The 12,458-nt window shown below is 47.8% G+C and overlaps 2 protein-coding genes and 1 long non-coding RNA gene across 7 annotated transcripts in view; 1 reads left to right on the top strand and 2 right to left on the bottom strand.

The window, feature by feature from the left end:
- Positions 1–2,270, bottom strand: part of Atp6v0d1 (ATPase H+ transporting V0 subunit d1) — a 40,826-nt gene extending 38,556 nt beyond the window's left edge. Inside the window, exon 1 of the mRNA XM_005076289.4 lies at positions 2,056–2,270. Within this exon, the coding sequence (XP_005076346.2) occupies positions 2,056–2,185 (130 nt within the window). The 5' untranslated portion in view covers positions 2,186–2,270. The remainder of the gene's footprint in view (positions 1–2,055) is intronic.
- Positions 2,271–2,400: 130 nt separating this feature from the next.
- Positions 2,401–4,361, top strand: LOC121136318. Of its 2 annotated transcripts, none has more exons than XR_005873459.1 (3): positions 2,401–2,572; positions 3,013–3,223; positions 4,277–4,361. It is a non-coding gene; the product is annotated as an uncharacterized LOC121136318 (long non-coding RNA). The 2 variants fall into 2 exon arrangements; XR_005873458.1 differs by having other exon boundaries at positions 2,402–2,578.
- LOC101828730 (agouti related neuropeptide) overlaps positions 2,953–12,458 on the bottom strand; it is a 62,708-nt gene continuing 53,202 nt past the window's right edge. The window contains exons 1-4 of one of the 4 annotated variants that reach the window (XM_040736647.1): positions 6,237–7,458; positions 3,628–3,762; positions 3,389–3,471; positions 2,953–3,191 (exon numbers count right to left, since the gene is read on the bottom strand). In XM_040736647.1, coding sequence (XP_040592581.1) covers positions 3,009–3,191; positions 3,389–3,471; positions 3,628–3,760 — 399 coding nt within the window. In that variant the 5' untranslated portion in view covers positions 3,761–3,762; positions 6,237–7,458 and the 3' untranslated portion in view covers positions 2,953–3,008. Of the gene's footprint in view, positions 3,192–3,388; positions 3,472–3,627; positions 4,282–6,236; positions 7,459–12,458 lie in introns of those variants that run through there. The other 3 variants (XM_040736648.1, XM_021230771.2, XM_005076290.4) reach the window with 3 other exon arrangements.

Genomic DNA, 12,458 nt, shown 5'->3' with positions numbered 1-12,458 from the left:
AGTATCTACAAGGCTCAAATATAGAACTGAAAAAATGTGGTATCGGAGGAGAGCTTATGGGTGGAGAAGGAAGTAGAGAGAACAACAAGTTGACAGCAAGTTATAACAGACAATAAAGCTAACATTTACTGAAATCAGACTTTTGTCTTTGCCCTCACTGGGTTCTTAGTGCTGGGCTGTTTTACACGAAGTAGCACTGTGGCCATCTCATAAACTTATGAGACAGATGTTACTAATATGTCAGATGACGAGTTCTGTCCAGAGATGCTAAACAATTTGTCTAAGGGAATCCAGAAGCTGGCAGGTTGTGGTTCATGTTTGCTGGACTCTGAAGTCCCATCACGTGTGTGTTGGGGTATGCTGTGCATAAAGGAGATGGTATGTGTGAACGGCAAGGGTCCCTACATGCTACCCTAAAGGTCTGGATGACGTTCCACAGGGGAACCCATTGCTGAAGAATGCCCTAGTATCTTTATTGTCGATGATGGAGTATCTGCTGGAGACACAGGAGCACAGGTTCCCAGAAACTCTTCAGGGGAGCAGGCAGCAGCTGGAGTAAGGAAAGCCAAAAGAAGAGGCAACAGTGTTCACCTTTACATTTACCTAAATAAGGCTCTTCCTCAAAGAAAAAGCTAGACATCTTTGTAACAGGAAAAAAATCTTCCTCAAGTTCCAGTCAATCCACAGAACTCACATTAAGTGCCAACTAGGTGGTAGGCTGTGCCCCAGGCGGCTTCTCTCTCTCTCCTCTTCCAACAGTGAAGCCAGACTAAGTTTTGTGGCTGCTCCCACAACCCAGCATCTTGAAGTATCCTCTCCACCCCATTTCTGCTCATACAGTGAAAGGAAGCAAATTTCCTTCCAGGTTAACATCAAAACCATAAAATCTACTACTGCACTTTAACATCATTAAGTTTTCTATTTTAACATTAGTTTTCACTTGACAGGTCTAGTTTTCAAGGTAGACATTAACTGAATGAGCTCAACTTAACTCCAGAAGTATTTGATAAGAAGTTTCTAAATTGGGTAATCACCAAGCGTCCTCCTACCAGCTATAAGTACCTTTCTTCAAAGAAATCATTTAGGACTAAGAGACGGGAACTCACATCCCCATCCCTCACTACCACCAGGTTGGAAGGTCTGGAATTACGGACATCTCTAACTTAGTAAATTTGCTAAGGGCCCGAAAGTCATCTTACTAAATTTAGAGTAGTGGTTATCAATCTCTAATGCTGTGACCCTTTAAATACAGTTCCTTGTGTTGTGGTGGTCACCCAAACATAAAATTATTTTCATTGCTACTGTTATGAATCGTAATGTAAATATCTGTGTTCTACTATGGTTTTAGGCGACCCCTGTGACCCCAAGGGGGGTCGCGACCCACATATTGAGAACCACTACTCTAGATTTGTGTTATGAAAGGAGCTTCTGTCATTCTTGTGTAAGTAACTATTTGTCCCAACAGGCATTACCACTCGCTGAGGGGTGGGTGCCAAATACTTGTGCACGAACTTCAGATTTACAGGGCTAACCTCTTGCTTTCCCAGCATTCCATCTGGAAGACACTGCACAGCCAGCTGTTCGGAGTTGGGAGGAACCTCTCACCAAACTGGCTTAGCAATTCCCCAGGAAGGCTCAACCCCAGTCCAACACCAAAACACAATGATTCCAAAGACCTTGGGGGAGGGGGGAGGCTTTTCCACCTAACTTCCCTATGCATCGCCACCCGACAGGCCCTGGGTTGGGCCAGGGTGAAGAGGCTCGTAGGATGACACCTCGGGGGCTCATCCTTCTAAATTACAGGATTGGCTCAACGAGGTTAGCGGCAACCTAAGCAGAGGCAAACCACTGCGGTTTTTAAAGTCTTGTTTATGTCTGGGCCCCGCGCAGAGCCCTATCTACAGGTAGACTCCCTTCTGACATGCCCGCCATCCGCTCGCGGATTCCCAGAGGCCTCGCAGGCCTTCGAGACCCTCCGCTTCCGGCTTCCCGGCTCAGGGCGGTCTCCATTCTGGCCTTTCAAGGCCCCTCAGACAGCCCGTACCCGCGGCTCACCCTCCAGAGTCTCGCACTGCACCAGGTTGAGGTAGTCCGCCTGGCTGAGCACCCCGGCCTTCAGGCCGCGTACTAATCCCTCCAAGTAGCCATTGTCCACGTTGAAATAAAGCTCCGGGAAGAACGACATGGCTGCGGCAGGGGCGGCGGGGGCGGCGGGGGCGGCGGGACCAGAGAGCCCTGATCGGCACGCACGCAACCCGACTTCGAGATCAGCTGACACGGCGCCCGCAGAGGGCTGTCAAGTGCGTCAGGTGACGCAAAGGGTCTCACGTGACCACAGCGGGGCTGGCTCTTAAATGTGTCCAGCTTCCGGGTAGCCTGGCGCGCATGCCCTCCTATGGGCGCCTGCGCACTAAGGCGAGGCGGGCCTTCGGCGCCTAGCGGAGAGCAAGGCAACAGCAATGCTGGAGGCCGACCGCGTGGTGGTGCTAGTATCCGCAGGATTCGAGCGGGGCCCTCAATTTAGTTTTCCCGAGTTAGAAACTCGTGTCTGGCTCTGCTTGGAACCTATCAGGTAAAGGTGAGCGTGTGTGCTGTTCTTTACGCTGCCGAGGCTGTCTCATACCACACGGAAACCGAGGTCCAGAGGAAGAGGATTGGTTTGAAACCAATGTTTAGCCACCAGCTAGACTTTACACCCCGTAAGCTGCGCTGCGCCCGCTTTCCCTGCATTTGTTGCACTAGATTCTCTGAGGCTGGCGTGTGGCCTCCTGCTTTCCCCACAGGGACCTGGTGCCTTAAAAATCGCTCGTATACCGTGGCTCAAAAGATGGAATTGCCTAGACCCTGAGGTTAGGTTACAGTTGTAGTGTGTGTAGTTACGGCATAACGACGCCCCCTACCCTCCAGTGAGACCAACAACCCTTCGACAGCCACACTCAAAATAATCACAGCTTTAGGGTTGGTCCCGTCTTTTATTCGCGACCCAGCCTTTGCCCAACATCCGTTGACTAGGTGCGGCTGCAGAGATTCGTGGCAGGGCCCAGCTTGCGGCAGTAGCAAAAGGCGTTGAAGAAGCGGCAGTAGCACGTGGCGCACGGGTCGCAGCAAGGCACTTGTTGTCCCAGGCAGGACTCGTGCAGCCTTACACAGCGACGCGGAGAACGAGACTCGCGATTCTGTGGATCTAGCACCTGCATTCATAGAAAAACAAGAACGTCTGGCCGTAGGTTCAGGAAACTCTCCCACCCCGATCCCAGTAGGACGGCAGTGGAGTGTGGGGCGGGCGAGGTCTACAGTTCTGCCCAGGTTGGATGGTCCGGAAGTGGGCAGAGAGGATTGTATCTGATGCTCCCTACCTGCTACTTTCTCCCTTTCCCTGTAGAGTTACCTCCGCCAACGCTTCTGCCTTCTGCAAAAGAGCCTCTTCCGCTCGGTCTGCAATTGTCCTCTTCCGGCCATTCAGACTTAGACCTGGGTCAGAGGACGGGAGGGCCACACCCACCATGAACCAAGTGCACACCTCCAGGGTTGGGACTGGGACTCGGGAATGAGGGCTTAGTCCTTACAGGCAGATTTGTGACCAGCAATTGTCCTCACCCCACACATCCCCAACCTGGCCATACTCACCTGGGAATTGTGGGAACAGGGCCTGGCCAGGCCTTCTGATGCCTTCCAGGGGTTCCAAGCCCATCTGGACCCCCAGCGTGGGAGGCAGTGCCAGCAGCAGCAGGGTACAGCTCAGCAGTGTTACAGTCAGCATGCCTGGCTCAGCAGGAAAACCCCCCATTTAGTCTCCCCTCATCCTTGGAATACCCTACAAATGCCAAGAGAGATGAGCCCAGAAAGTCAGAATTCCTGTCTAGCCTTTGCACTTACCTGTACTTGCGGATCCTTGCCCAAAGAGCTGCCCGCCACTTGTGCCCTGAGCTTATATGGCAGGGTCTAATAAAGGGCCCACACGTGACTGCTTCCTACAGCCACGGCTTGAGGGGCCCTTCCTGAAAAAATGGGACACAGTTTGGCTTTCTCCCTAGAACCTGGACCATTGGGGAAAGTACCTATCCAATTTGGCATAAGCCTCCAGGAACCAATTAAATTTTGGGAACAAAATAGGGTGTCCAGACCCTAAAATTTCCGTAAGACCAGAACCTAGGCATGGGTCAGGCTAGAACCATTAGCAATAATGAGGCAGGCGGCCCTGTGATCTTAATATAATTTCTGGCCCCACAGATGTTCACTTAGCCTCTTTATAGCATGTTGTTTTCCTTGCTTCCAGGAACTTTGATCAAGGACACCAAAGGGCCAGTGAGTGTCACCAGCCACGAGTGGAGTAAAAAACTAGACCCAAGGTTTCTTTGGAAGACAAGTCAAAAAAGCTCTCCCAGCTAAAACCACTCTCTCCATCCCTACCTCATGTTTCCCTTCTTTAAGACCCCCACTCCTATTCCTCTCCCCAAGCCCCGTTCCACCTAGGGTTTCTGTAAGCCAAGGGAACAGAACGCACTGTTCCCAGGGTGGGCACACGGCTTCAGAGTAAAAAGCTTTCAGCCTGCCTGCTTCATTAGTGGTAATGGCAGCTCCCTTCCTCCCTGTGTTGTCGGGACTCTGCCCACGCTGGTCTCATCAGCTTGGGGACATGGTGAGGACTGTCCATTTGTGAATGTAGCAGGCCCCATGGAACCCTTTTTGTTTGTTTTGTTTTGTTTTTGAGACAGAGTCTTACTATGTAAGACCAGGCTGGTCTCCAACTCACAGAAATCCACCTGCCTCTACCTCCTAAGTGCTAGGATTAAAGGTATTTACCACCACATTTGGTAGGGTTTTTGATGTTGTTTTTGCATGCATTATGTATGTGCACCATTTGCATGCCTGGTGCCCAAGGAGGTCAGAATAGGGTTTTTGGATCCCCTGGGCCTGGAGTTATGGATAGTTGTGAACCACCATATAGGTGACAGATAGGAATAGAACCTGGGTCCTCTGCAGAAGCATCAAATGTTCTGAACCTCTGAGACAACTCTTTAGCTCCTTGGTGGGCTTTTAAAAAAATCATTCATGAGGCTGGAGAGATGGCTCAGTGGTTAAGAGCACTGGCTGATCTTCCAGAGGCCCTGCGTTCAATTCCCAGCACCTACATGGCAGCTCACAACTGTCTGCCACTCGAGGATCCCTCACACAGACATACATACAGGCAGAACATCAATGAAATAAAAATAAATTAATTTTAAAAAATCATTCACATGTCCATTTGGAAAAGGAATACAGGATGAATCATCGTGGAGACCCCAGAACAATAAGAAAAGCTGAAAGAATTGTAAGGATATAGGCCAGTTCATATGAACTCTTCTGGTGGTAGTAGTTGCCTGAGAAAATCCTCCCACCAGGAATAAAAACTACAGACATTGATAGCCAGGGTCCGGCTGGCATTGTGTTCACCTGCAGGTGACTCAGGGAACAGTCCTCAGAGCTCAGGGTCTACTTTCTCCTTCCCAAGTTGGGGCCATGAGGAACTGGGGAAAGCCCCTTTAGGGGAGTAGTCCCTGAACTCACCCTTTAGGACAGCAAAGGGCAGCCCTTATTTCTCCCCTGAGAATAGTGTAGGCAGCCACTGAATAGGAAGTCACTGATGAGGCTGTCACTGAGTAGACCTATTTGGAAGCTGACCTGGAAGTCTGGTGCCCCACTCCAGGACTTTGTCTTCTCAGGGGTATCAGGGGGAGAAGTAGGACTATATACCAACTGCGTCACTTGGAGCTCAAAATCAGCAGGACATGAAGAGTCCATGAGATTCTTTCCCAGATCTTGTTTGTTTATTTACTATTTGGGTTTGGTTTGGTTTTTTTGTTTTGTTTGTTTGTTTTTGTTTTTGTTTTTGAGACAGGGCTTTTCTGTGTAGCCCTGGCTATCCAGGAACTTGCTCCAAAGACCAGACTGACCTTCTGTAGGGAGTGATCATTGTTATTTAGGACCTCTTGTAAATATTGCCAGTCTTTTTTAAGAACAGTTCATTGTGATGGGGCTGGAGAGATGGCTCAGAGGTTAAGAGCACTGCCTGCTCTTCCAGAGGACCTGAGTTCAATTCCCAGCAACCACATGGTGGCTCACAACCATCTGTAATGAGATCTAGCACCCTCTTCTGGCCTATGGGCATACAGACAGACGCTGTATACTAAATAAATAAATCTAAAAAATGTTTGTTAAAAAAGAAGAACAGTCCATTTTGTTAGAAGAATAGCTACCTTTAGTCCCAATCAACCTTCTTCCCCCTCCCCAGCTTCCTGACAAGTAGAACTTGGGCTCACAGGAATGGCTGATGGCAAAAAAGGAAACATTCCACAATTAGATCACTTAACAACCCCTCCTTCTGCGACCCTTCACCTTGCCAACACCTGTTATCTGCTCACCTTCTAAGAACATCCTGTGGCCTGGTTACTAGGCAACGACCCCTCTCCTTTGATTGCTCCTCCCTACCTACTTTCCCACCCTAACCGCTATATAACAGGCCTGAGAAAAATAAAATCTTGCAGCTTGATCAGCCATGTTGTGCTGTCCGTTTCTCGTGTCTCTTGTCCTGTCATTCCAGGTTCCCATGGGCTAGACCTTCATTGTGCCCTGCTGGCCAGGGCAGCCTTGAACTCACAGAGATCCACCTGCCTCTGCTAACTAAGTGCTGGGATTAAAGAAGTGTACCTCCACTACCTGGCTCCCAAATCTTTTCTTCAGCCTCTATTACTGGAGATTCTGGCTGACAACATTAAGCAGGGGCAGCTTGTGACTTAGAAAGGTGCACTAATGAGCTGAGGCACACTTGCAATCACAACACTCTGGAGACAGAGGCAGGAGGATTGCTGAAATGGGGACTCTGGAAACTTGGCCACATCTACTCAGCACCTATCCTCAGAACAGCTCTTTATGTACCCACATGGGCCACTCTGAATGTCAACTGTCTTCACCTGGTGGTATGTGCACAAGTATATTAGCCCATTTGGCAGTGGAAGACAAGGGCTATGATGCTTATGGAGAAATCCATGATCCTGGTCAGGCCCAGTGGAAGAGACCCAGTCATCAAAACACAGTGAGACAGGTGATAGGCAGCAAGGTGGTGTCCAGCAGCAGGGACATTTAGTTAACAAAGTCACATGCTACATTAATAAGGTTCTCTGGTAGTAGATACAATCCTACACTTGGAGCCTCAGAAGCTTTGGAATCAGCAGGACTACTATCAAACTCTTCTCTGACTTCTCCGCATTCTAAAGGGAGTAAATGTCAGGTCTGTTGATGCATCAGGGTCCAGCAGACACTGAAGAAATAACAGGACTTTACCCCAGAAATACAGAAGGAACAGAATTCATCCAGTGTGGAGATCCAGAATAATTATCTGTTGTTTGCCATTAGATAAAAGAATTATCTTTACAATAAAGAACTTCCTAAATGACAAATGAAAATTGTATATTGAGCATAAATAATTTGAAAAAATGAAATACAGAAAATTAAAATGGACCAGGCGGTGGTGGTGCACGCCTTTAGTTCCAGCACTTGGGAGGCAGAGGCAAGTGGATCTCTGTGAGTTAGAGGCCAGCAAGTCTATAGACTGAGTTCCAGGTTCAGGCTCTGAAGTTACAGATAAACGCAGTCTTGAAAAAAAAAAGAAAGAAAGAAAGGATATTTCACTACAAATGTCAACTTTTAAAAAATAGTGTCATAAGTCATGTGCAGTGGCACATACCTGTAACCCTACAAGGAGGAGAGGGGTCATGACTTAGAGGCCAACCTAAGCTACATTATAAAATGCTGGGTTTTTAAAAAAATCTAAGTCTCTAGGTATGCCTTTAACCCCAGGAGGCAGAGGCAAGCAGATCTCTCTGTGAGTTCAAGGCCAACCTGAACAGTGAGGGCTATATAGAGAGACCCTGTCTCAAACAAACTTCAACAGGCTAAGTACTTTGACTCAAGAATGTTCAAGGACCTGTTGAGACAGTTTGGGCACTCACTGCAGGGAAGGCTTCCTAGGGAAGGAGACCTTTCTTTGGTCATGAAACTTGAGTAGGAGTTGAGGAGGGCTGGGGCAGTATAAGTTTCTTGGATTCATAACCAACACACTGTTTACCACTCAGCATGGTTAACACTGCTTGACCCATACTCTGTCTCAAACCTGGTTCCCTCCCAAAGGCCCAGCCCAATAAATAGTTGACTTTTTGTCTTTCAGCTGTAACTGGGAAGCCATCCATCCTCCAAGGTTCAGCTAATGAGTCATCAGCAAACATCTGTAGCCATCACTCCATTGTACAACTTCTGTGACTATGCATGGGTGCAGACAACCTGCCACAGAAACCAGTATCATCCATATATGCAAGCAGAATCCAGAGGAAGAAATAAACATGTTTACACCCTTGTACTCCAATCCTCTTTGCCCTTCAGTGTTCCCCTAAACATGGCTTGAATTACTTGTGATAATTATATATATATGTATATATATAGACACATATATAATCAATCTATGATAGATAGATCAATAGATTGATAGAGGTAGAGTAACTTTTCTATCTGTGTGAGCAGGTGTGCATGTGCCCATGGAGGCCCAGGGTTGAACTCCTCCTTGGTCATTCATTGAGGCAGTCTCTTAACTGAACCCAGAGCTCACCCACACACTAGTTTAGCTAGCCAGATTACTCTGTGGATCACATGTCTCTGCCTTCCAAGCACTGAAGTTACAGGTGGCCTGTCATGGGAACCTGACATTTATATGGGTTCTAGTATCTAAACTTTGGTCCTCACACTTACACAAGTGCTCTAACTATTGAGTAGTCTCCCCAGCCCCTACCTATATTAATTTTCGCAAATAAGCAATCTTTGATTTAATTCAATTTATTTTATTTTCATTTATTTGGTGACAGGGTCTTTATGCAGCCCTAGCTGGCCTGTAACTCACTACATAGACCAGGTTGTTCTTGAACTCACAGAGATCCTCCTGCCTCTGCCTCCTGAGTGCTAGAATTAAAGGCATGCACCACCATACCTGACTCTATTCTATTTTGAGACAGTCTCAGTATATAACTCTGGTTAACCTTGAACTCACAGAGATCTGTCTGCCTCTCTGCCTCCCAAAAGCTGTAATAAAAGGTGTATGCTCGCCGGACTGTGTTGGCGCACGCCTTTAATCCCAGCAATCAGGACCCAGAGGCAGGCAGATCTCTGTGAGTTCGAGACCAGCTTGGTCTACAAGAGCTAGTTCCGGGACAGCCTCCAAAGCCACAGGGAAACCCTGTCTCGAAAAACCAAAAAAAAAAAAAAAAAAAAAAAAAAAAGTGTATGCCACTACCACACCACATACAGCCTCAATTCAATTTTTTACTCAATTTTTGTTACAATTAACATCTTCTGCCTTTCTTTTTCATTGTGAAAAAGCATTTTAAGAAAAAATTTACTTAACAAAAAAATTTTTTTTTTATTTTCTGCCTTTCTAATGTGTCCTGCTTTCCTTAGTGCTAGGGTTGGAGTATAGTTTGTCTCCCCAGCCCAGGTTCTTGTGGTTAATGTCTAACCTCCAGAGGGCAGTACTGATGCAGTACTGAGGGGTAGTAGAACCTTTGAGAAGGACCTAGTTGGGGCTTTAGGTCACTGAGGAGCTACCTTCGAAGCCCCTGTAAGTTCCTTGCCATCGGTTTCTTAGAAAAGGAGCAAGCGTGACTCCACTCAGGTCTCTACTGCCTACGGTGTTATGATAAAGCTCGAGGGGAACCTTGGCGGATTCCATGGCGGGCGAGGGTGACTAAGGCGGGGGACAAACATGCCAGGCAGACAGAGCATAAGTGAGACGTTTTATTAGAAAGGGAAAGGGGAGGGGGGAGGGAAAGAGAAAAGAGGTAGAGAGACACAGAGACAGAGAGGACAGAAGACAAGAGGGAGACAGGAAAAGTCTTGTCTGCCCCAGACGAACAGCAGGAAAGAGTGAGAAATCTGTCTTTTTTTTTTTTTTTTTTTTTTTTTTTGGTTTTTCGAGACAGGGTTTCTCTGTGGCTTTGGAGGCTGTCCTGGAACTCTGTAGAACCAGGCTGGCCTCGAACTCACAGAGATCCGCCTGCCTCTGCCTCCCGAGTGCTGGGATTAAAGGCGTGCGCCACCAACGCCCGGCTGAGAAATCTGTCTTTTAAAGGGGTCCTTTGCACCTGGGTGCAGACTACACAGCCACGGAACCCTGGGCTGACCCGGGCACTGCCTGAGTGCGTTCTGCCAGGTGACAGAGGCAGGCCAGCGTAGTGCCTGAAGCCTTACATATTGGAGAGGTGACTGTGGCCCGGCCTGAACTCCAGCAGTCTTGCCAGGTCTGCAATTTGCCCCATAGTCTCTTCAGCCTTTAAAACTGTGAGCTAAGTAAGCCTTTTGGTTTCTAGTAGAATTATTTATTCTTTTATAGCTTCATACATATATGCAACATGTTTTGATCATATCCATCCTCTCACTCCCCTGGAACTTCCCTAACATGTCCCCCTCAAGAACATTTAATAACCCAGTGTCCAATTAGTGCTGCCTGAATGCCCATGACACCCATGAAGGAAAAGAACTCTCTCTCTTCGGTAGCTCTTAACCAGGTCCCAGGTAGCCGCCACGGTCTTGCACCCCTGATCCTCCTGCCCCCACACCCCGAGTACTAAGATCATAGCCGCACCGTTATACCCAGCTAAACTTTCCCCCATAAGTGTCCTGCTTCAGGTATTTTAGAATAGTGGTGAAAAGCGCTTCTACTACTATTGGTTCTCTGAGGTTCTTGCTAATTTTTGATACAGGGTCTTAGGCTGTAGTTTAAGCCAGTCTAGAACTCATTATGTAGTCCAGGCTGACCTCAAACCTCCCAAGTGCCGGCATTCTAGGTATGTGCCACTATACTGGGGGGGGGAGTTTCAAGGCAGGGTTTCTCTGTGGTTCCATCCCCTGCACCCACAACCATCTGTAATTCCAGTTCCAAAGGCCCTAGAAGAAACGGTACATAGGCAAAACACTCATACACATAAAATGAAAAATAAATCTAAAGTAATTTTAATATTTTACTTCATTTATTTACTTATTGGTGTTGGTTGGAAAGCAGTGTCTATGTGTGTCATGGTGCAAATAAGGGGATCAGAAGACAATTTTTTCATAAGCCTGACATGGTGGTGCACACCTTTGATCCCAGCACTGGGGAGGCAGAGGCAGGCAGATCTCTGGGAATTCGAGGCCAGGCCTGGTTTACAGAGCAAGTTCCAGGACAGCCAGGACTGTTACACAGAGAAACCCTGTCTCGGGATCCGCCTGCGGCTTTCCTCAGTTGCGGGACTCGCTAGCTCCGCCCGCCCCTTGCGTGCTCCGGTCTGCCACTAGGAATGTCTGTCTGGGGCGGTGGAAATAAGTGCGGGGCCGGTGCGAGGACCGTGTACCACGCCGAGGAGGTGCAGTGTGATGGGCGGAGCTTCCACCGCTGTGGGAAGTCTTAAATCTACAACTCTGAGAAAGAACTTTGGGCCCAGCCGGGCGTTGGTGCGGAGCACGCCTTTAATCCCAGCACTCGGGAGGCAGAGGCAGGTGGATCTCTGTGAGTTCGAGACCAGCCTGGTCTACAGAGTGAGTTCCAGAACAGGCTCCAAAACAATACAGAGAAACCCTGTCTCGAAAAAACAAAAAATAAAAAATAAATTAAAAAAAAAGAACTTTGGGCCCAAGGGGATTTGGCTATGGTCAAGGAGCAGAAGCCCTTGTTCATGCTCAGTGATGGTGTAAACCCAGAACGAAGCACCACATGCAGAATCGTCACTACCAAAACACAGACGACCTTATGGCACTCACTACTGTGACACTCGACCATCATTCGGCACTGCGCTGGTTGGTTTTTCACTAGCATTTAAGAGCATTTCCTTTACATTGGGAATAAAGTTTTGGCTTGAAAAGGAAGAAAGAAGGAAAGAAAGAGACAGAGGAATAAAAAGAATCTTTTCTCATATCTCCTGATTGCAGTTTCCCTTCCCTGTACTCCTCCAAGTTCCTCCCACTTCCCCTCCCCTCCCCTCCCTTTCTGTCTCTTATTAGAAAAGGCGAGGCTTCTAAGAGACAACACCCAAACATGACACAATTAAATACAATGAGAAAAAACAAAACTATCATAGCCAGGCTGAACAAGGCAACTCAAAAGAAGGAAAGAGTCCATGAGAAGGCACAGGAATCAGAGACCTACTGGTTCACACATTCAGCAGTTCCATAGAAATATTAAACTGAAGTCGGGCAGTGGTGGTGCATGCTTTTGATCCCAGCACTTGCGAGACAAAAGAGGCAGGCGGATCTCTGTAAATTCAAGACCACCCTGGTCTATAAAACGAGTTCCAGGACAGGTTCCACAGCTACACAGAGAAACCCTGTCTCAAAAACACAAAAAGCTAATCTGAAAGCTATTAATATTTATGTAGAGGGCCTGGTGCAGACCCTGTACTTGCTGC

The sequence above is a fragment of the Mesocricetus auratus genome, unplaced genomic scaffold (assembly GCF_017639785.1).
Source record: "Mesocricetus auratus isolate SY011 unplaced genomic scaffold, BCM_Maur_2.0 Super-Scaffold_100062, whole genome shotgun sequence".
Classification (NCBI taxonomy): domain Eukaryota; kingdom Metazoa; phylum Chordata; class Mammalia; order Rodentia; family Cricetidae; genus Mesocricetus; species Mesocricetus auratus.
This window is presented reverse-complemented; position numbering and strand designations above follow the sequence as displayed.